This window comes from Pollachius pollachius (genome assembly GCF_949987615.1).
Source record: "Pollachius pollachius genome assembly, chromosome: 12".
Lineage (NCBI taxonomy): Eukaryota > Metazoa > Chordata > Actinopteri > Gadiformes > Gadidae > Pollachius > Pollachius pollachius.
The window spans coordinates 9,148,242-9,172,491 of record NC_136945.1 but is presented as its reverse complement, the minus strand read 5'-3'; the positions used below and the strand labels follow the sequence as shown (position 1 = coordinate 9,172,491).

The window sequence follows — 24,250 nt, the reverse complement described above, 5'->3', positions numbered from 1 at the left end:
CATGCACCTTGCCTCAAAACATCTGGATGAACTCAAAATACAACCATATGCCAGAGTGCTGTTCGCAGAGTTCTGTTCTGCATTCAATACAACATAGTCAGACATACTGCTCCTAAAAATACATCAGTTGAAGATTAGGACATATTTTATACACTGGTACTGTTCCTTCTGGTACAATCTACATTTTGACCCCTTGTAAGGGTCAATAATGCCTACCACCCCCCCCTCCTTACTAACTGCGGCGCTCTACATCGTTGTGTCAGCTCCCCAGGGCTACTCACCCTTTACACCAATACCGGTGAAACTAATGTGTCTATTCTACTGTCCACTCCATCTTCAAACCCTCTGGTGATACGACTGTACCGGGAGCACTGATGAAGGAGGAGCCAGATCGCTACAGGGTCAACAGAGTGGTTCAGTGGTGTGACTATAACACTGTCACACTCAATGTCCTCAAATACAGAAGAGCTCCTCTTTGAAGCCGCTCATTACAAACACATTGCCCCGGTGACAATTCACAACCGACCCATGAAACAAACATCATCTTTCAAATACCCGTGGGGGCACGTTGACAGTGCACAGTGCTGGACCTACCGGCCGGACTTCAACTGCAATAAGGTAGCACAGAGGTTCTGCTTTTTTAAGTAGACTGTGAGGAAATCCTCTCTTTATCCTCACGCTCCAGCATACAAAGCATCCCACAACACAGAGGCTCTGGTTCCGCGGCCTCTCATTCCAATTGCAGGCCAGGATTCTACAGCTCCTGGGATTCTGCTCTTAGCTGGAGGTTCGCTCTGTGGAAAATTCCTTTGCGCGCCCTCTCGACTTGCTGAGGAAATGTCCCTGGGCCCGATTCATGTCCTACATAAAACTCCTTCCCTCTGTAAGGAGTTTTAGGGTGCCCGGCAGCAGGACCAATCAGTTCAAGCACTCGTTACACGCTCAAATGGACTAAGCTTCCACCCACACGTGTGTGTGTGTGTGTGTGTGTGTGTGTGTGTGTGTGTGTGTGTGTGTGTGTGTGTGTGTGTGTGTGTGTGTGTGTGTGTGTGTGTGTGTGTGTGTGTGTGTGCAGGATGACAAATGTTCTTTCACGTTAGACGTTCTTCTATGTCAGATGTTCTTGTGTGTCAGATGTTATTTTTATGTTGTTGATGATTGCGTGATGTCATGCGAGAAAATTGTTGGTGTGAAGATGGATAGATTGTATTATTATTATTATTATTATTATTATAATTTATATTATTATCATTATTATAGAGGGGCAGGCACAGTCAACCAGCATAGAATATTCTCATAGCGCATTTAAATCAATGGATGGCTAGGCTCTCAAACCCTCCCTATTGCAGCATTAAATTATATTGTTGTTTATATTGCTATGAGGGACACTCAAAATATATTGTTTCTGTATAAATACTGTTCTGGTGATGTTTGGGATCTTCAGGTTGTTCTTGGTCGGTTGGTTCTTCTTGGGTTAGATCTCTAATGAAACCATTTATAATGAGTGTAGTGCTCCTAAAATATTAATTAAAATGTTCCTCTATCTGCCTAATGTGAATTGCAGGCGGTGAGTGTTTCGGAATGTGACCATCCTAGAGATTAAAAGCAAATTCTAATTTCCACAAGGGTGTCATTAATATTTAATACAGCCCATTGACCTGGCTCAGTGAAACGCATCATAAAAACGCTCTTGCAGAAAACGGAAAACGGTTTGCCATTGCCGTAGGTGGGTGCTCTCGTGGATCGTGATGAGAGGTTTGTCTCACGCTGCCCTTGTGATGTGGTCTTGTGACTTGCAGCACGAGGCCAAGATCCGCTCGCTGACGGAGTACATGCAGGAGGTGGAGCAGAAGAAGAGACGGCTAGAGGAGGGCTACGACTCCCTGAGCGAGGAGCTTGCCATGCTCCAGGCCCGAGGTACACCCCACCGCCTAGCCCCTCCACCCGGTTGGGCAGCGGGCATATGGTCCGCTCAGACGTCTGTCCTATCATTATTATAGCTGCTGGGATTAGAGAGTTGGAAAGGGGGAGAGCGCAGAAAAGAGTGGAAAAGAGGTTGATTTGATTGAACTGTTCATTGATTGCTTGAAAGCAATCAAACTATGCTTGACATGCGCCCAAGGGACGAATAGATTGCACACCGCACCATGTACACCAGTCACCGACCCACCACATCAGATCATTCCCCATCACTGACAAAAGCTGGTCAGGCAATCTACTACGTGTATAGCAGGTCGTCATCTATTTTAGTTGCGTGAACTCACTTGAGGCTAGTAAACCATGTGAGGCTAACCTAACCACACGTCAAGCTAAATCAATGAAAGTGCAAGGGAACAGGTGGATTGACTAGGTGGGTCGATTTCTGTGCCGTACTTTTACCGTACTGTACAACACACATGCATCAATAGTGTGTAATGTCAGGTCAGCGGGGAGGCCAGTTATTCCCACTGTTGCGTCCCAGGGAAGTGCATCAAGTGAGCAGTGGATTAAAGATTGGATGGATCAATTCTGGCCCTGCTCCAGAATCCCAGCACAGGAAATATGTCAAATCCTCCAGCAGTTTAGCCCTGCGATAGGATGGAATGACATAAGCATCGGCACCTCTCTCGCTCAGCACGTCAATACGAGAGCAGAAGCACATCGAGAATAGAACGCTTGGTATTACACCCCCAGCAGCACATATGGAAGCATTAACTAATACTGCAGAACCCATCAGTCGCTGTTCCAGACTCTCCTTCCCCCTCTTCCTCCTCACTACTACTGCCAAGGACACCTCAAAACATAAACGTGAAGGGCCTTTGTGGGTGTGTAACACACGCACGCACGCAAACACGCATGCACGCAGACACAAACACACAATGTTGAATGAGAGGCGTAGATTGTAAAAGTCATTGAGTTGTAGCAGTAAACAGAAAAATCACTATGAAAATGCAGACCACTTTCTGCTACCAAAATAATTTTCTTCTGGATACGCAGCTTTCCACCTAAATAGACATCATAGGATTTTCTTTGAAGATAATAATATTAAGATCTCTCTCTCTCTGTCTCTCTTCGACTTCTTTCATAAATGTGTGTTTTTGTGTGTTTGTGTGTGTGTGTGCTTCAGAGACTTTGGCCCAGGTTTCCAGGAGGGAGAAACAGATGGCTGTCAAGGAATCTGGTGATATACAGGTAACCATGGTGACAGCCTGACCAATTCGGCAAAATGACCCATTAGCACCACCGGTCATTGAGATTGTGAGCGTATGTGTTTTTGTAGGAGTTGACACGTGTTTTATATGTCCATATATTCTTAAGTCTATGAATGTCCATCTGTACATTTGTGTGTGCGTGTGAGTGTGTGTGTGTGTGTGTGTGTGTGTGTGTGTGTGTGTGTGTGTGTGTGTGTGTGCTTGCGTGTGCACGTGCGTGCATGCATGAATGCATGTGTGTGCACCCAGCCCATCTGCACCGATGAGTGTAACTCTCTCTGTGTATCGGCCGTAATTTATGTGGTCCTGTCTGGCTGCATTATGCCTCTCTCTCATCCTCAGACATGTCTCTCTATCTTGTCTCTCTATCTCCTCTCACCGTCTGTGACCCCCCCGCCCCCCTCTCCCCTTCACTCTCTCTTTCTCTCCCCTGCCTCCTCCCGCATTCCCACTCTATCTCTCTCTCCTGCTCTCCCTTCCTCTCTGCCCCATCTCCTTCTACCCTACCATCTCTCTCTCTCTCTCTCTCTCTCTCTCTCTCCATCTCCCTCCCACTCCTCCACTTGCTTCCACCCTCCCGGATACCTCCCTCCCGTGTCTCTCCGTCACTCTCTCTCTCTCACTCTACCTCTCCCTCCTTCACTTGCTTCCACCCCCCTCCTGTATCTCCCTCCCCCCCGTCCCTCCCCCGCCCCCTCCACTATCTCAGAGGGCCCTGGAGCAGCAGATGGAGGTGCGTCGTCGGGCTCACAGCAAGCAGCTGGGACGCCTGCGGGACGAGATCAATGAGAAGCAGAAGACAATCGACGAGCTCACAGAGTCAGTGCACTGCCCATATCTTTACTCCCTCCCCCCCCTCCCCACCACCACACCCCCAGGGGTGGTTGGGGGTGGGGGGAGAGCCATCGCTTGCCCAGGAGACATTAGAGGTCATATGGAATGGTTATTTGGAGGTTTGCTTTACTCTCTTTCACATGCAAGGTTGTCCGGCTCACGTTGGATTTAAACACTGCGGACGAGGCGTTGAATATCAAAAGCAAAATCCAATAAATATATTTACTGAGATACACTTTCAAATTAATTAATTTAATCAACCCACTATAGTTGTAGTGCAGAATCACCATGGAGGGATGGTCCCAATCTACTTTACAATTAAGAAGAATACTTCAGACAAACCTCGCAGCAAGCAGATGCAATTATTAAAATAAAACCACCACATTAAAAACATCAGTCTTCATTTAAAGATTTCAACTGAACGTTCCTCTTTCACTTGTAGTGGAAGACCATTCAAGAGAGGAGGGGCACAGTGGGCAACAGACCTTTCGTTAATCGAAGGACTGAGCAACAGATCAGTTTGAGAGAGCAAAGAGGGCGTGGCGGTGTATATGGCATCATAAGCTCGGATAAGTAAGGTGCTGCAAGTCCTTGTGCCTTACAACTTCAAAGAAGTTCAAATCCGCTCTGGCTTACACCACTAGCCGGTGAAGAGAGGACAGAATAGGTTTTATTTGATCAAATGTTTCAGGTTTTTTTCCAAGATTCTTCTCTACAGCATTCTGACATGCATAATCATAAAACAAAGCGTGATCATAGAATAGGTCAGATTTGAGCAATATTACTTAGCAGAAAAACTACTGTCTTGGTAATAGCCTTGAGATGGGGCTGGAATATGGGACCAGAATAAAATGAAAAAAATTGGATTTGCAAATGATGTCACCAAGGGTAAGAATATAGATGGCAAAGAGCAAAGGGCCAGGGCACACCAAACTTTCAGAGATTCATTCAGATCACACTTTTGTAACCTACACGTTGAGCTCTATTGGAATACTATAAAGTAAAACGTGAAATCACCGCCGTTTGAATACCAATATGCTTCTCCAAGCAGCATAGAGGTATGCTGTGATTAAAAGTGTCAAAAGCTGAACTCAAGCCTAAAAGCACCGACATTGATGTTAAGTTAGAATTAACAGTAATTAGTAGAACATTGACTAGTTTGGTCAAGGCAGTTTCAGTAGAAGGACGGGACCAAAACCCTGATTGAAGTGAATCAAAAAGATTGTTGTTGGATAAGCAGGCAGTTAATTGATCATTGACAGCCCTTTCAAGTCATTTAAAATAAAATTAAGATTGGAAATTGTATCTATAATATATATACACAATATATATATATTGTGTATATATCTATAGCTGTTCAGAATTTTGCAGATCAACACAGCAGATATAAAGGCTGAGGGCAAAGAGCGCACAGGAAGCAAATTATTGATACTATCAAGAATAGGACAATTTAGAACGGGGAACAGTTCCTCAAAAATATTTGATGGTAAAGGGTCTACTATGCACATTGTAAGTTTGGAAGTAATTACCAGGCTGGTCAAGTCCTCCAGGGAAATCATTTCAAACGATTAAATAGTGCTCTTGGTCCGAGTCACACTGCCTGCATTTATCAAAGCATTGGAGGGTTCATAGAAATCATTCTGAGGAAAGTGTTGACCAGTGTAATTATCTTGAGGAGATGGAACTATTTTGCAGTGGTGTTCTCTGTGAGTTTAGCAACGATTCCTTTGATGAATGTTAACCGATTTAGGTTAATCGGCTGTGCACAGAAAGTGCACGATTATAATTCTGAAAACCCTGGATTGAGGCTAGGCGAGAAATCTCTTGTTTAGTGTACGGGTGCCTTTGTTTTCTGTTTGTGCACGGATATGTGTCAGGCTCTGAACACATACTTGCAGTACAGAGAGAACATCGAAAAGACACACAGGAGTGGCATGAAACCCAAACATGTAAATTAGAGGAAACATCAGTCCCCCAGTGAATTTTCACTGTTGTGCGTGGTATTCTTCACATGTGGGGTAAAGTCTAGACTAGTAAAAAGATCCATATATATAGTCTACTGTCCTGCTCATTCATTTACATTAAAATCACCCAGTAAAATACTCTCATATTTGACAAGAACAATAACTCACAGCAATCACTCTTAGAAAATGTGGATTGTGCTTTGGAGGTCCAAGGTTAATGCCACAATGTTACGTTCTCAAAACCGGGGCTTTAAATGCAAAGGTTGCTGTGGGAGAGTGTGTGGATGATGGCTGGTTGAAGCAGCTTCACCTGGCCTGAGTTGGACAGATTGGACTCTGGGTCTTGGGGAGGCTGCACACCTGTTAAACCCGGTTAAACCAGCCATCAGCGCACACACTCAAGGAGAGATCTCCTGCATGGCAAAACGGAGCACCAGAGCCATGTATCATTATCTACCACCTTCTACAATAAACCGGCTTTCCACACCACCAGCCTGCGTCCTTTTTCTGCAGAAGTCCAGTAAAAGTCGACTAGGTGGTGTGTAGCAATTGACATTGTTACACTGGCTTTCACTGGGCTCCTCCCGACAGAGGACGCAGGGTAGTGATGTGGAAAGCCGGTTGATTGTTGAAGTTTGTAGATAATGATTCGTGACACAGCTACACAGCTATTTATTTGTGTCGTTTATTTTGTGTTTCAGGCAATTAAACATTTTAATTGTTGTCAGGGTAACTTAGTCAGGTATGAAGGACCTGTTGTTGGAAATGGGAAAAAGCACATATTTGAATCATTTCGAGATTGTTGTACAATAATGATGCAAAAAGGTCCCGGTCTAATAATTGTCAATATCTTTTTAAGAATACTTACCTTGTTGTTAAAGGAAATTGTTGTGGCAAGCCCTGGAATTATTACTAGATTTTACAATTAACGTAAGGTTGATGCACACATATGATCATGAATTTGGCGGTAAAAAGTAAAACTCGCTGAGTTCAGGGGATTCTTGGCATGTCAGGTGACGTGATGTTTTGATGCTCTGCCGGCTGCAGTCGTAACCAGAGGCAACATCTGGAGCTGGAGCAGCTGCACGGGGACTACGAGCACCTCCGCGGCCGCGAGCGCAACAACAGCCGACGGCTGGAGGAGCTGATGTGAGTCCAACCCATACACCCTTTGATAAGATCAACTGATCACTACTTTAATCAGACCGTATGACCCATACTTTGGTCAGACCATATGATCAGTTCTTTGATCAGACCATATGACCCGTACTTTGGTCAAACCATATGATCAGTACTTTGGACAGACCATATGATATGATCAGAGGTTTGATCACCCCATATGACATGATAAGTACTTTGATCACACCATATGATATGATCAGTACTTTGATCAAACCATATGATCAGTACTTTGATCACACCATATGATATGATCAGTACTTTGATCACACCATATGATATGATCAGTACTTTGATCAAACCATATGATCAGTGCTTTGATCACACCATATGATATGATCAGTACTTTGATCACACCATATAATATGATCAGTACTTTAAACAGACCATATGATCAGTATCTTGATAAGACCAAATCCCTATGAATCTTAACTTGCCCCATCTTTATTTATGTTCCTTTGTTTCTTTCTCTCTTTCTCTCTCTCGCTCCCTCCCACCCTCTCCTGCTCTCCCTCCCTTCTTTCAGTGTCATTTTGATGGAGTGTGTCACACTCAATGCAGGTTTTGATGTCTCTACCCCTCAGTAAACCTCTCTCTCTCCCTCAGTAAACCTCTCTCTCTCCCTCAGTAAACCTATCTTGCTCAGTAATCCTCTCTCTCTCTTACTCTCTCTCACTCTCTCCTGGCAGTTCTGTTTTTCTGTGTATTTTTGCAGCATATTGCGTCACAGGGCCGATGTCCTTAAGTATTATACTCACAATATTTCACTACCAACATTGGCAAAATAGAGGAGATTTATTGTTTATTTACACCCTCTTCCAAACTGACATCTAGCTGTCGTTTATGATGATCTCTTCATCTAGCCGGTTGGTTTTACTATTCCTCTGTCACTGTGTTTACAGATTTCTCCACGAGCGTCACGAGCAGTCCAAACAGGATTTGAAAGGCCTGGAGGACACCGTTGTAAGTCAGTGTTTGCCATGATAATGAATTCGGAAGGTCACAGTGAACCACTGACTCTTCTATTATTCATCTGCTCTTTCTTTCACTGTTTCTTTCACTGTTTCTCTCTGTCTTTATTTTAATATTTCACCCTTTCTTCTTTATTTTCTCTATATCTATCTCTAAATCGCCTTCTTCCTTTCATTCTTTCCTGCTATCTTTTTTCCATTCTGTGTTATTTGCTATTATTCATCATTTTTGTCTTCCTTTCCTTTCTTTTTTTCCGTCTTTATTTCTTCCTTTCTTTCTTTATTTCCCTCTTTATTTCTCTCTATCTATCTATATTTCTTTGTCTCTCTCCTGCTATCTTTCTTTCCCTACCGCTGCTCTCTCCAGGCACATGAACTCCAGACCCTCCATAACCTCCGGAGGCTTTTTGTTCAGGACCTTACGACTCGGGTCAAACGGGTCAGTCAACAGAAAGCCTGTCATTCTGCTTCACATATTATTATTATGTTATATTAAACACAGATGAGACTCATTGAGATTAAAATGTCTTGTTCAAGAGCGACTTGGCTGAAAAAGCAGCAGACAACATGACGTCAGGGTTACAGGGTGACAAAAAAAAGTCAATAGGCACTCATAAACACGCATACAGGAACCTCCGGTTTACCCACAGAATTACAAATCTCTCATGTGAACATTTAAGTTTCAAGACACGTACACTGCGTAGAACTATCCAGTTCCAACCCCTTTAGAATTGAATAATTCGCCCATGTAATGCAAACAACAAAACATTATAGTAATGTCATACATCCAGCCTGCTTGCAACATCTGCTACAGTGTGATAGGTCTCCCTGGTTAACCTCTGCTTATTCATTGCTAACATAACACTCATAGCCAATGTTTTTATCCGCACAGGGTTCCCAAATGAATCCTGCCGATTGCGGGGGTTTCATCACCCAGAAGCAGAAGATATCCTTTCTTGAAAACAACCTGGATCAGCTTACGAAAGTTCACAAACAGGTAGGCCACCAGAGGAAGAAATACCTCAACGGTAGACACTGATTACTAGGCGGTGGTTGAGAGGGACAAATTAAGTGTGCAGGTACTCCTTCATGGTAGCATAAATCGCCCAATGGGGGAAAGGAGGAAAAACGGTGAGTTAGATTGAGAGATCAGTGCGGTAGAGTGCCGGTTCTTTGTTTTCATTGTGTTCCTCTGGGCCAGAGTTATGCCGGGAACATCAATCACGGTTCCTGTTGAAGCATTAGATCCAAGTTCCCTCGTCTGCGGAACAGCGTGGGGCTGTTACTGCTGCTGCTACTGCTGCCGTGAGGATAAATGAAAATAAACAAAGTTTAGGAAAAGAGACTGAGTTAGTAGAATAACAAAAACACACACACACAAACAGTCTCCTCTTCTTCCATGCATCCACACTGTTCCTTTCAATGGGAAGAGTACTCACAATTGAAAGTAGGCTAAGGAAAATCAACAAACTTCAATGGACCTCATCATAAATACCCAGGGGGAGGGATGGAGGGAGAGGGAGAGAGAGAGAGAGAGGGAGAGCGATAGAGAAAGAACGAGAGGGGGAGAGAAAGAGGGCGAGAGAGAGAGAAATGGAGCACATCTGCTCTGTCAGAAAACAATTGCTCGAGTCCCATCCACAGACTTTCAGGGACACTGGGAATCTCTGGACCACCGGCACATTGATAAATGGCCTCCCTCCGGTCTGTGCAGAATAATAAGACTCCTATAGACCACTCTGCGGCTCACATATATCTATAATGGCAGATGAATACACTAGAGATTCCTTCTGTCGCACCCAGGTCAATGTGCAGTCGGTGTGTTTCATATACTAGGGTTTCTGTATATGCACTGAAATAGAGTCTGCCATGGTCGGATGCAGGGGGGACAGGAATTAGATTGTATCTGATGCTTAAGTCGGCTGCCCATCAGCTGAACTCCAAGCCAGATGTAATCAATGGGAGACGGCCACAGAGACCAACCCCTTTCTGTCTTCCACCGTCTCCTTCTGCCGCTCCACCTATTTATCACTGTGTGCGATGTGATGAAACACGTCTATTTCTGGCAGCGCAGTCATGACCACGTGACTTGACTTGCGTAATTGAATGACTAAATGCCCAACGCATCGCAGTAAACTGATTTGCTTATTTCTTGTACTCCCCGTGGGCACTCCCTTGTGTGCCCATGAGCATGTTTTTGTGCATGAGTGTGTGTGTGTGTGTGTGTGTGTGTATCTTTTCCTTTGTGTCTTTGTCTGTATGCAAGTCTTCCATGTCTTTGAGGTCATGCATACATGCATGCACTCTAAGACACAGACACGTAGACTTTGAGTGCAGGCATGGATGCGCGTCTGTTCCATTATGTGCATGTGAGTGTTTGCGTGTGTGTGGGTGGGCATGTTGGGGGAATCTTGTGTCCTTGTTTTACTGTCTTGGCGTCCGTGTATGTATGGCTCCTTCTTCGTTCAAACCGTGTGTGTGTGTGTGGCCGTGCGTGTATGTCTTAACATTTCTTTGTAGAAATCAGTGTATGTGTGTGTGTGTGTGTGGGCATGCGTGTATGTCTTAACCTTTATTTGTTCAAACCGTTTGTGTGTGTGTGTGTGTGTGTGTGTGTGTGTGTGGGTGGCCGTGCGTGTATGTCTTAACATTTCTTTGTACAAATCTGTGTGTGTGTGTGTGTGTGTGTGTGTGTGTGTGTGTGCGCGTGTGTGTGTGTGCACGCGTCGCCACAGCTGGTACGGGACAATGCAGACCTGCGCTGCGAGCTCCCCAAGCTGGAGAAGCGCCTGCGCTCCACGGCGGAGCGGGTCAAGGCCCTGGAGGGGGCCCTGAAGGAGGCCAAAGAGGGCGCCATGAAGGACCGCCGGCACTACCAGCAGGAGGTGGAGCGCGTCAGGGACGTGATGAGGGCCCGCAACCCCCTGCGCAGACCCTACGCCGCGCAGATAGGTGGGGATGGCTGGGGGGGCCTGCATGCATTGTGTGTGTGTATATATAGTGTGTATACACACACACACACACACACACACACATACACAGACACACACACACACACACACACATACACATACATATACATATGAATATACACATATACACACACATATACACATACACACACACACACACACACACACATACACACACGTACACACACGAATACATGTTCACACAGGAACTTACATACACAAATACAGGAATATTCACATACACACACACATAGGAGCATAGGATTACACACATATTTACCTAAAACACTTAAGCTAGTCTTAAAGTCTTTAAGTTGAGTAAAAGCAGTATCTGCATTCATTCATCAGTGCATTGGCACGTAAGTACAGTGTTAATTAAGTGAGTTATGCCTTTTAATCCTATTTATTCTGCAGTCACAAACCACACCCTACTGCGAAACAAAAGCTTTCTGTCCTGTCATTCTTGGTGTCGCCTCTGAATATCGTTTTTTCTGACTCACATTCCTCCAGGCTTCTCTAATGCCTCCCCCATTACACCCATAATGAGTGAGGCATTGCCTAAGAGATAAACCTCAGACTCCCAGCGATGATTCATAATCGTACTATTCTCCCTCTAAATCAGCCACGGTGCAGTTAAACATACTCATTAATCCTCCTCCTTCTCCTCCACATCTCACAATGTCCAACAGCCAAGCTGGTGCGCCCGGGACACTACCCACCAGCCTCCCCCACCAACCCCTTCTTCGTGCGGGGCTACAGTGGCCACGGCACGGCCACCTCCTCCAGCAGCACTGTGACGGACCACCAGACAGCTGCTGCTCCTCCTGCGGCCCCCCCAGCCCCCCAGCCGGGTCAGGAGGAGGAGGAGGAGGAGGAGGAGGAGGATGAAGAGGAGGAGGAGGAGGAAGAGGCGGAACACGAGGAGGAGGTTGACGACGAGGTGGAGGAGGAGGTGGAGGAAGTGGAGGAGGAGGGGGAGGAGGAGGAGGAGGAAGAGGAGGAGGAGGAGGAACAAGAGGTGGAGGAGGAAGAGGAGGAAGAGGAGGAGGAGGAAGTAACGGAAGCCTCGACAAAGGCGACCTACTGGAACGGCGCTGTCCCCGGCGTTGATCGCCATAACAACGGCACATACGACAGCGCGGCACAGAACAACACGTGAGTGCGCCCGGTGATGGCAGGATCCCTGCAGTGAGGGTGGTGCGTGTTGTCAGAGCGCCGTATCGTGACAGGATGTCACCCTGCGGGTTGGTGAGAGCCTTCTCTGCTGGCAGAGAATTATGCTTTCAGGAAGACATTGATGGATCTAAGTTTGCTGAAGCGTTGGCTTCAGTTCTACAGAAAGAGTCAGTTTATATCATCTCTTGTTGTTGTGCTATGGTCACTACATAGATTGAGGAGTTTTGACTCTGAATCATTACTTTAATTATTTTCCTTCAAAAATTCCCACCGCAAACATGCGTGACTTTCAGATTATATAAATGTTTCCAGTCTATGGCCGTGCTACCTGCGGAGAGAATGGTCCGAGGGGAAATCATGTTCTGTATTCTTCCTTCCATTTGTTTGTCTCTGTCCAAATGCACGGCCACAGCTATGGGGTCACCGGGGAGGGAGCAAACATCTTTTGATCGCAGTGCCCCCGTTTCATTTAAGCCCTAGGGAGCATATGTGCCACTTTATTTCCTGCTCAGAGCATGCTGGTTACGAGTTGTAAAACGGGCTGTAGATCTAATTAGACTGAAGGGAAATGTTGAGAATAATATCAAGAAATACATCTAGAGGACCCTTCAGTTTCATTGGTATAAATAGCAGACACTATGGTTTTTAGGAGCTGTCAGGATGGAAACCATCTTCCATATTATGAGTGGGTGGGGTAGGTCTCTGTGGGACGCTGAACGTGAAGCGTTGGTAATCCAACTTTATGAAAACATGGCCCCCACTTAATGTTTGCCAGTGTTTTTTATTACCATAATCGACTGAAGGTATCTGTTCCACTCTCGGCCGCTTTTATCTGCACTCCATGTTGGGATTCGGGAGGCATCTGTATCTTATTGGTTGTTTTCGTACCCCCGATAAGACGGGACGACCGCCACTAGAACCATAAACCTTCTGCAGTGCTGCACTGGAGTAGAATACAGGAGGGCTCGCAGCATATTAAAACGACACTGTTATGATATCACTCGGTACATGAACGCAGAACCACAGAGAGATGGGAAGCTAACAGTGTCATCATCATACCACATGATGGTCATCTGTCTGCCTCCGCTCTCTCCCTAGGCTACCTGATGAACCGCAGAGCACCACGGACACGGCGGCCGAGATGCTCGACTCTGAAAACGGTGAGTTTCTCTGGGCGACGTCTCCTGAGCTCCTTTTGAAACATGTTCTGTTCCGTCACGCTGCCGTCTGTCGGTCTCGTTTTGCCACTCTGCTGCCTGGTAGGACGTCTTTCATGCCAAATTACAGTAATTGCCGCCACTGGTAGAATAACAATCAAGGCCCGCTTGTTCTCGGGGTGGATGGGTGCTGAAGCGCGTGCTGTGCGATTGTTGTCCGGCTGTAATTAGGGTGGGTGTTCAAGGAAGGCCTGGTCGTAGCTGGCGGGGGCGGGCATTCCTCCGTGCTCGGTGCAAGGGCCAAGGGATCTGCAGACAGAATTTTCTAGGAGGTTGTCTCTTTGCAGAGGCGGCGAGAGAGAGAGAGAGAGAGGGTCTCGGTTTATTGTGCTGCTGCTGCTGATGGCTGCTTGGCGGAGTGCGTTGGGACTGAATGTGATTTCAGTTCTTTGCAAACTTTCTCTCTGTGAAGTATGCACATTTGTGTTAACTTTGTGTGTGTGTGTGTGTTGAATACTAATAGGAGCCAGTTTGTCTCGTCTTGTCTTGTCAAAAGTTAACTTGTGAGTTAACATTTTAATGAGGGGAATCATGCATATTTATGAATCCAAGTTTCACATTTAGCACAGATATTTGAAAGCAAAGTGATTTTTTTTCGTTCTCGTTCTCAAATCGTGTGTGCGCGTGCGCGTGTACCTTTGCCTCTTTCTGCGTGTGTGTATGTCTTGTTTGTGTGCCTGTGCAGCCATCAGCATCAACCGTCTCTAGTGGAAATGGATGGGGGCCCGCCAGGTCGTTATTTAGCCAGACAGGGAGCTCTCCAGACAGCCTGCAGTGCCACCGCAGCGCTGGCCTGAACCCCCGATGACTCCAGTTTGTTCACTGCTCCAACACTCCTTCACCTCAAGCACTCTCCCGTGACACTAGTGATCCATTCAAACGATGACAACATATGGGTATTTATACAGCATGAAACGTCCTCCTCCACGCGATGGACATTAAGGCCACTAAGCCGTGTATATGGCCGGTCGTGTGGCCTATTGTATTTTAAAGTAGTGCTTCGTGGCTGGTATTTACTAGCAAGCTTATTGTTTAGGGGCCTAAACAATGAACAACAATCACATCCAATTATTTTGAATGTGAGTTTTTGAGTTTTATTTATTCCCGATCACGTGCGGGTTCTTCCTTCTGGCTGAGGCTTTTCTGATTTGTTATGAAGCTTCCTGTGAGATACAAGGTGTTTATTAATAGCCGGCATCCAATTATATTTATGTACCTCAGCACTTTAGCCATAGAGACTACTTAGATACACTCTCTTGAATAGTCGAGCGTGATCAATCTTTTAATGAAAGTCAAAAGAAATGAAAACACACACACACACACACACACACACACACACACACACCAAAGTGTGGGCTACAAACAGTCGATTCTTCATATTTCTTTTCATGAAGATATCAATATTAACTATTCTGGTTTCACATGCTTATTCTACTATATCAGAATTGGGAATGGGCCTATCGGTAATAGTGTCTGTGCCGGGCGTACTAGTTGTCATTATGGATACTATGAAGAGCACTTCATTTATTTAAATGATTGCTACGAGGTGATATGAAAGGAAAGGAAAATCAAGTGAAGAGGCAATCCAGAGAAGCGGCTGGCCCCCTCCGGCCCTCCACTGGGCTGTCAAGGACCAAGACGGGCGGCCGTCTCCCAGTAGATTGCCGTCTTGTCTCCTTACTCACTGCAGACGGCCACTATGTAAATCAACCCGCTGTGTGTTATCGTGTCATCGCTGCCGCTGTTGTTGTTGTTGCCGTTGCCGCTGTCGTGGACGCGGAGGCACTGGATTGACCTCAACGTTAGGATCATTTATCAACCTCCCACCCCGCCCTGCCACCCATATGCCCCCCGGCGATGCGCTAAGCACTCAAACACCGGCTGCCTGACGAAGCTGTTCATCTTATCTTTCAGACGTTTAGCTTGAATAAACACTCCAATTATGGCACTAATGCACTCGTGGTCTGAGCACTAACACACCCCCCCCCCCCCCCGCTCCGCGCCCCAGTCACCGCTGCACTCCCCGCTCGCCCGCTGACACACCTCCTCTCTGTCCCACAGGGAACGCGGCTGATGTGAATGACAACAGGTAAGGCCTGCAGACACACCCCCCTCCACCTCCACCCCCACCTCCACCTCCAACCCCGTCACTGATCAATACGCTTAGCCTGGCCACATACGCTATGCCTTAACGCTGGTAGTCAATGTTCTCTCCAAAGGGTGCTGTAAAGAAATGAAAAGAAAATCTTACTTTATTTTTATTTGACTGCCATACACAAAGCTGCCAATCTCAGCCATACAGGATGTAAGAAGATGAATGAGGCGGAGGCGGTGCTGCCTCTGAACTCGAAGCAAGCACACACACACACACACACACACACACACACACACCAACAAGCTAGACGTTTATTGCAAAATATATAGGCCGTCCATATGGCGCCATACCGCTGCATGCTAATGCTGACTGAGATCCACACTGGGAGGGTTCATGTAGTTCCCACTCTCTCCCTCTTGCTCTCTGTGAGCCGAGTCTAGAGAACTAATCAAGACGTTTCCCTGCTTTCTCACCACCCCCAACCCTGCCCCCTCCACCCCTGCCACCGTTCCTTCCCTTCCACCCAACCCTCCACAACTCCACTATTCACTGGATCACCACTGCCCTCTTTCTGCCATCCATGCTGCCACCTTCGGCTCCTGCTGCTGCCCCCTCCTCTCATTCCTCCTGCCCCAGCACTGGCTCAGGCTAAACGGCTTTGCGCTGGCGGTGTGTTGTGATTTGTGTGTGTGTGTGTGTGTGTGTTTGCATGCGTGCGTGTGCGCGTGTGCTTGCGTGCGTGCGTGCATGTTGTGTGTTGTGCGTGTGTGTGTGTGTGTGTGGGCGGTCCCAGCATGTGTCTGAGCGTGCACTCTGTGTCCAGACGTTTTCTATGGGACAACCAGGCGGCCTCGACCCCGACCCCGCGCTACGGCCTGCAGCCCGAGGCGTCGGCCAGCTAGTGAGCAGCGGAGGACAGGTGAGAGAGCCCTGTCTTCCCACCAAGCAGACTGATGGTGATTCGGTATCGGAGTTCGATGGAGTTCACCAGGTGGACGGAACACAAAGAGAGGATAAGGACAGGCGCCCCAACATGTAAAGCATCTGCCGTCGACCTCGATCAATGATCCAATCATTCAAACCCAGAGGCGGCACCGAGACAGGTCCTCCCCATCCAGCTTCCCCCTCCCTTTCCCTTTCCCATTAGTTCTAAAAATAGACCGCAACTGTAGCGGCGTTCGGTATACGGCCTCAGAGAAGAGAGCCAGAGACAGAGGAACACACACCAGGCCACTGGACTATGGTTAGTGCTAGAACCCCTGCCACGCCGGTGAAGGTGTGTGTTGTCGTAGCTGTGATCTGTGTGATCGGAGCTCGGAGGAAGGCCCAATCATAGATACTAGAAGTTCCTCATTGTCCATCAGAACTATATTTTTATCCACACTTTTACAGTTCTTCCTGGCATTGACAAGAGAAAGAGATAAAGCCCTGGGAGTTGTCACACAGTGGACGTCGGGCAATCCTTCCAGGACAACAAGATAGAGCCGAGAAAACCAGCGTCTGTTACCACCATCTGCGAACAGATTGTGGTCTACAGCCTTAAGCAGATGCAGCGCATATTTTTGTCTCACAGGCTTATTGCCTGCACCACACAAACAAGACCTGGAGTCATATTGTTTTAAGTGAGCAAATCACACTGGGTGAGACTATAGCATGGCTGCATTTCTTTGATATCAAGTCTATTATTGCGGCCTTATCTTACTCCTGTCCAGACACTGGCATGGGGATTAGACAGCAAAGGTCTTTCAGTGAGGTTGAGACGAATATTTAAAGTATGCAGTTTTTTTTTTGGACAAAACAAACTGACAAGACAAAGACTAGTTGAGATCGCGTTTGTTCATGAATGCCATGCTTCCTACATAGAGTGAGAAGGAACTCAATTAAGATTATAATATAAGTGGGTAACTGAAGTACTGAAAGAGAACGAAGAGTCGAGACTTGTTTGAGCAGTGCAGCTTAGGTAAACGAGGACTTTATGAGTCTTATGATGTCTAAACCTGGCTGCAATGTGTTCAGAACACTCATCTCCGAAAACACCGGCAGGTAGAAAGAAGTGCCGCTAGTCTCGCTCAGTGCCTCCTGGCTGTGTCAAAGTGACTCACTGAGTCTATTTTTCTCGTTTTCTCGCTGTCTCGCTCCCCCCCCCACCCCCCGTTCGGTTTACCAATTTTTCTCACTTCTGCGTCTACCCCTTTACTCTGTCACTCAGTCTTCATGTGTGTGTGTGTGTCTCTCTCTCTCTCTCTCTCTCTCTCTCTCTCTCTCTCTCTCTCTCTCTCACCCCCCTCCTCTCTCTCTCTCTCTCACCCCTCCTCTCTCTCTCTCTCTTTCTGCTTTCATCCAGGTGGCTGTACGTCCTGAGGCTGCAGCTATAGATGCATCGTTGTCTTAACAAACTTCCCATGATTCGGAAAATGGAAAAAGAAACGAAACGAAAGACAAAATCATCTTTGTACTGTACTACTCTTCTCAGAATCCCTCGTTCTCCTCGCTCGCCCCTTCTCAATCCACCCGTTTCAACGCTTCGCTGCTGGGATGTGTGTGTGTGTGTGTGTGTGTGTGTGCGTGTGTCCCTGTGTGTGTGTGCATGTGTCCCTGTGTGTGTGTGTGTGTGTGTCTGTGTGTGTGTGCCTGTGTATGTGTGTGAGAATGTGAATGTCTGTGTGTAGGGAGGTAGTGAGGTATTAATACAAAGACCCCACAGCGGTCCAAGGGATTATCATTTGAACTAGCGGAAACATGCCAACCTGGTTGGCGTGGAACAATAAGACCTGCAGGGCTAGTATAATAATATATCATCAAATTGTTATTCCCAAATGAGAAGCTTATGGTGGAAATAGTTATGGCTGAGCTAGAGCAGATAATTGTTTTTATACATCCCCAATGTTTTTCTATAAAATAATTACAGTATGGCTAAGGGCCAAAAATGAATAGTTGTTTTTCTGACCTAAAAGTTTATCTTAACATTCACAACATTTTTTTCTTCAGTTTTAAAAATGTTTCCACTAGTATTGCAATGCTCGATTAATGATTATTTAAAGTATTCGTTTTTTCAAATGTCTCCTTTTTTCATAAATGTGTACTCGTAACAAATCTCATTACCACAAAAACACTTTATAGTCTTTGTGGTTTCTGTTAGTGGGTTTGTTTGTGTTTTATGAGTAGAAGGGCATCGTTATCTTCTCATGAATTAATGAAGTGGGTTAAAGTTCCTCTGTTAGAATCTGCTCTAATGATTTGTGTAGCAGTGTAACTGACCTCACCTCCGTATATTCACACATACACAAGTACACATTCACACGGACACACAATCTAAAAACTCAAATCCTATATCTCAGCGTAATCATGCTGAAATACACATCACCCCTCTAAAAAGGAAATGTTTCAGATGGTACACAAACCAAGAGACACGCAGATGTTTGCTCAAAGGACAAACGCAGGTTTCTCACATTCGTCCGTACGTCCACAGACAAAGCGGAGTCCTCGGCCCAGCCTTAATTCTTCTTCACGCATTCCCTCATTAGGCATTTCTACTGTTGTAATTGGAGTGTAGAAGAAAGAGAATTTATAAACGTCCAACCCTCATTATGAAGTCCCTGAAGTTTTGTATCTGACCTAAATCTGTAGTGATTAACACATAAAATACTACCATTGTGTTATTTGCGTAACAAAAGAATAGGCCAAAACTCGGGTTGAAAACATTTTTTATAATGGCTGTGCTTGTTTATGTGCTTGAGTTCATGACTTTAGTTAAGTGAAATAACGTGGAATATTGATGAAATGTCCTCAAAGTGTAACCTGGCAACCACTAAAATCTAACCACATGGACAATGCTATATCTGGTTGAATCACAGGTTTTGGCTTATGCTGAAATGGGTCCTAGTCGATGATGATGTTACGAGTGACCACCTGGTTCTAAATTGAGCCAATTCTATGTTCTCCCTGTGGTTTTGGATCAGTGTCTGCTTGCTTAGAGCTGGATTACATAATGGTGTCTGTACACACCATTTACCCTCCTGACTATTGTGTTTGTTGTATAACTACAGGAGATGGAACCCACATGCAAAATGTCACTTTGTTCTGATGAAAGCCTACAATAGAAAAGTCGGAACAGCAAAAGAGAAAACACAAAAGGTTCTGGACTGGTGACCAAAAATACAGTAGGCTATATGTACCAGGTGTAAAAGATTTCTGTGTTTACATGCATGGATTGTGTGTCAATAATTGTCTGTTAGCTATACAGTCATTGGCATGTTATTCAAGATCACAGAAGGGGAAAAGAAAATGAAATTACAGAAATAAAATTGTCAAAAAAATGTAGAAACTATTTTTATAATCCTATGTAGTAAAATAATTTATTTATTTTTTTGTTATTTATTTACCTTTTTGTAGCTAATTGTTTCCAGCTTATTATTTGTAATACAGTGGAGTTTTGTATTTATGTTAGAAATATATGTTCTGTTTCTGTATGCAAAGCAAATTGTTTTCGAGCAAGTGTACATTGTACACCGGTGCAATTTTGAAATGAAAGTAGTTGCACGTTCAGTGAATGCAAATTCTAGTTTCCCATCCGTCGGTCTAACCAAAGCTTAGTATGCAGTTTGTTGGGATTTTGAAAGAGAGCATCTTGCCCTGTAATGACCTGTTTACATTATGTTGACAACGTCCAGCTCTGGGTTACTTTAGGTTATCAGGCACGTTCAGTATCGATACTCCCCTGTCTGCTTCCTCAGGCAAACACAAACAGTATGTGTGGCTGGCATAGAAGATGATACTGCCTTATCAGCCAATGAGGCAGTTCACCTTTGGATCCTTTACATTAAAGCAGAGGATGCATTCTTAGTTTAAGTCGGTGAAGCACTCTATATGCCGGACCTCTCATCCTGATCAGCCAATCAGTACAAGAGAGTCAAGAGTGGGGCCCGGAGGGGACTACCGTTTTTTGTGTGTTTATGCACACACGCGTGTGTGCTTGTGTGCATGTGTGCGTGTAATCTGGAGAATCATTTACCTCTACTGTTTAGGTGCCAAGATGCTCACTTTTTGACTTTGAAGAATCCCAGCCAATCAAAACATTCCATTTGTATTACATAGAGACTCATTAGCGATGCATGAAGCACTTTTAAAAATCATTTTTTATAAAGCTCTCATTTCTCACTTTTTAGAAAATATTTTATTCTCCTAAACCATTTGCTTCAATGTGAGCCGGTTCTGGCCCAATTAGACCCTCTCCAAGGGAGGTTATATGAATTAGCAAGTGACTAACAAGTATCTTGTGTGTGTTTACATAATATATAATACATGAACCATGGAGAAGCCATGAGTTGAATGTGGCTGGCATTGATGGTCTTAATCTGTTCCGACCTATAATGGGTATAAGAAACATTTCACCTTTTGTGTTTACCTGCACTACGGATGTCTGTTGACCTGTTAAATGTTTGGAAAATGGGATAATAATAATAATATGTAAAAGAAACCTTGATTCCAGTTAATTTATTTGTCCTCGGTGATCAAACTAAAAATAATATGGCCAGATATCAATGTGTGGTTGTGTGATCAGGGCCATTATTATTATTATCATTAAACTAGCAAATGAGGGCGATAAAAGATTACCGGAACGTCGGGCCATATACCGGTGAAACTCATAGATGGAAGTCCACTGGCGAATTGTCTGGTTTGTTTGGTTTGTTTGTACATCTGTATGTTGGTTTGTTTATTGAGTTCGTAGCGTGTGATGTAGTGCATGCAGTACATACCTCTGTAGCCACAGAAAAACAAACACCCTTGTTGACGCTCTTTCAATAAAGGTGATCCTGTCTACAAATCAACACACCACTTTGTCTTTATTCTAATCTTTACCCGTTCTCCCTTCGCGCCTTCCTTTCCTGGGAAATTCCAGGAGCCATTCCAAATAGCAGATTTAATACACATTGTTTCAAACATTGTATGTGTTGATGACATACAGTATCAGCCTCCCCATCGTAGACCAGTACTTATTCCAGTGGGATGGGTGAATCAAACATTTTGATATCCTAACCCACACACGTCTGCAACTGCAGACTTTCAGACAACACTTTGAGTGTCTCATTAATACAAGGACAACCTTCCCTCCACTGTCTGCTACATTACCCGACTTCGAGATCTAGGTATTTTTTAGCAGCTTGTGCCTGTAAACGTTTGACTAGACTATGCAGGGATCAGCCCTACAGCTCCACTGGTTCTCTGTTTAGTATCATCAGCGCGTCGCCAGATCCAAGTTCACCCGTGTCATGTGACATGATATTTATTGCCCCTCCCAGGTGTTTATTAATTCGTATTAAATTACCGCAACAGGGGATTTTGCAGGTCACAAATAATGGTAACGTCTCGATGGTTGCTTTTGTTTGGGGCTATATGGATTAAATAATAGGTAAAAGGTAAAAGGGCAGTGGTCTGGGCCAATGTAACAACCTGTCCCTCTTTGGGACCACCAATATTTGGTAGGAGAGGCAAAATAACAGATAAGAGACCCATACAGACCATAGCACACAGGGTCAATGACGGCCACGGGCTTGTATATGAATCAGCTGTGAAGAGCGAGCTGTCATTGTCTTTCTTTCTCCCCCCGAGGGTCTCTTCTAGGACCTCTAGGGGTCCTTCCTTTTATGATCTTCTTAAATGTCTCTTGAAAGTGCCGTACAATTTTTAATCCACCCGATTGACCACGGCACTGGGTGACCCTTTATGAAAGCTGTTTGAAGGACTGGCCTTTCATGCAAGAAGTCAAGTTAGACTTTACCATGCCCCAGATTCTTCATTAGCATTCAGGAACTTCGAAATGTACTTCTTATTCAAATCCCAAAACTATCTCTGTGTATTGATCCGACTGCAGAGGTTGAACTCCAAAGGCTGTGAGTGTGTCCCATGACATCATGCATAGCTTTGGAGTTAGAGGGGTTGGACATCCAAGGGACTACACTTCCAAGGGCCCAGGGCCATGACTGGGGACAAAGATCAACATAACAAACCAAGGAAGAAGGGAACAGAGTTTACAGACAGCTCTGTTCTCATACCTAGGAGGAAGCCACACCGGTTAAAAGTGGACAGCACACTGGATGATGCTGCAACCCCCTTTCCTTCATATACCTGTTGAATAAGAGCTCCTGAAGACTGCGTGAGTATAATATGCTAACACGCAGGAATGAAGGGCACTGGATAACAGCTTTTTTCTGTTGTATGTAAAATATACATTTTCATTTGTATATTTTACATTGGTTTAAAATCAAGTGCTTTTACAACTCGATTTGAAGTTCCTTTTGATAAAAGCATCTGCTAAATGGCTAAATACAATATCAATGCTCTACATATACACTTATGTTAGTACTTACATTTATATACTAAAGATTGAACCGAAGTATTGAATGACACGCAGGTCAATAAATCAACAGGAGGGAATTCAATAACTGATATGTGACAGTGCTCTTGATTGTCTGCTGATTAAACTTTATCTACATTGTTTTACTCTTGAAACTTGTTATCCAATCAAGGCATGAGTAAACCTTCCCATAAATCTGATTGACTCCAAACCATTGAAACGCTGGCGTGCATCATCAAAAAGTACCCTTCTAATACTCTTGAAAATAGCAGAAGGTTCAGACTAAATCCTCTTGGTAAATAATTTACTTGAAATCTACAGAATCCTGCTAAAGGGAGGGCTATTTTATTATTTATGACACCATATTTAAATAAGATTCATTTTAATCCACAGAGCAGGGAAGAGATGCTCAATGTTGATGGTGTTTATAAAATATGAAAGGGATTGAAAAAGACGAAACACTTTCCTAAGAGTTACATTTTATATGAATGAAAGGCAAAACAAATGATGCGGGTTTTTCTCTCATGGAACACTCTCCTATAGTATCGTTAACTCTTGCTTGGCTAGAGTTTAATAGATAGTCGTATGATGTGCCTACTTCCACAAATGGTATCTGTCAATGTTGAATCTGGAAAATGAGTCAGGTAATCAAGCCATAAAGATAAGAATGGTATCAGGTTTACTCTGTCATACAAGGGCATTGATTTCCTCATCTAGAAGCCTGAAACACTCACACAGCCCTTTAGATGCCCTGAAATAGCCCTCCAACAGACTTCAACACTGCTGTGAGGTGCAAGCTATGGTGAAAGCGAGATAGGCCAGCCTTATCCTGTGTTAATATTGTATAGCATAACAGATGAAAGCCTTGAAACACCCAACTGTAGGTTAATGCTGGTCATAACTTATGACCGAATCACCTCTAAATGTAATGTACGTTTTTTGCATGTTAGGACATATTAATAGTAATAGGTGTAAGGAACATCTGGATTGCTAACATAACTGTACCACCCTCCCTCAGGACCTAGTCCATTTGTGTCCGTTTAACAGACAGAACCAAATGCACACCATTATTTTCTGTCCGGGTAATCATCAAAATCATCAAAGCTTTTGGTGCTCTTGTTCCATTGTACAAAAAAAAATCAATGTATCCAAGTAATTCCAGATTGAGGCCACGAGTCCAAATTGAGCTACAATTCATTGACTGTAGCATGATTGCATAGCATCATTCATTTGGCAATAACCGAGTTTATCCACTGAATGCAATTGGAAGTCTGACCTTTGATGTTCTGCCCTGTGT

General features: G+C 44.7%; 1 protein-coding gene across 1 annotated transcript in view; it reads left to right on the top strand.

Moving 5' to 3' along the window:
• kif5ab (kinesin family member 5A, b) overlaps nt 1-16,501 on the top strand; it is a gene marked incomplete at both ends in the record, with an annotated part of 55,377 nt that extends 38,876 nt beyond the window's left edge. Inside the window, 13 exons of the mRNA XM_079747634.1 lie at nt 1,800-1,917; nt 3,107-3,171; nt 3,901-4,010; nt 7,037-7,138; nt 8,071-8,131; nt 8,507-8,578; nt 9,032-9,136; nt 10,875-11,091; nt 11,801-11,904; nt 12,399-12,454; nt 13,386-13,447; nt 15,566-15,593; nt 16,423-16,501. Of these exons, the coding sequence (XP_079603760.1) occupies nt 1,800-1,917; nt 3,107-3,171; nt 3,901-4,010; nt 7,037-7,138; nt 8,071-8,131; nt 8,507-8,578; nt 9,032-9,136; nt 10,875-11,091; nt 11,801-11,904; nt 12,399-12,454; nt 13,386-13,447; nt 15,566-15,593; nt 16,423-16,501 (1,179 nt within the window). The remainder of the gene's footprint in view (nt 1-1,799; nt 1,918-3,106; nt 3,172-3,900; nt 4,011-7,036; nt 7,139-8,070; nt 8,132-8,506; nt 8,579-9,031; nt 9,137-10,874; nt 11,092-11,800; nt 11,905-12,398; nt 12,455-13,385; nt 13,448-15,565; nt 15,594-16,422) is intronic.
• Between the last annotated feature and the right edge of the window lie 7,749 nt (nt 16,502-24,250).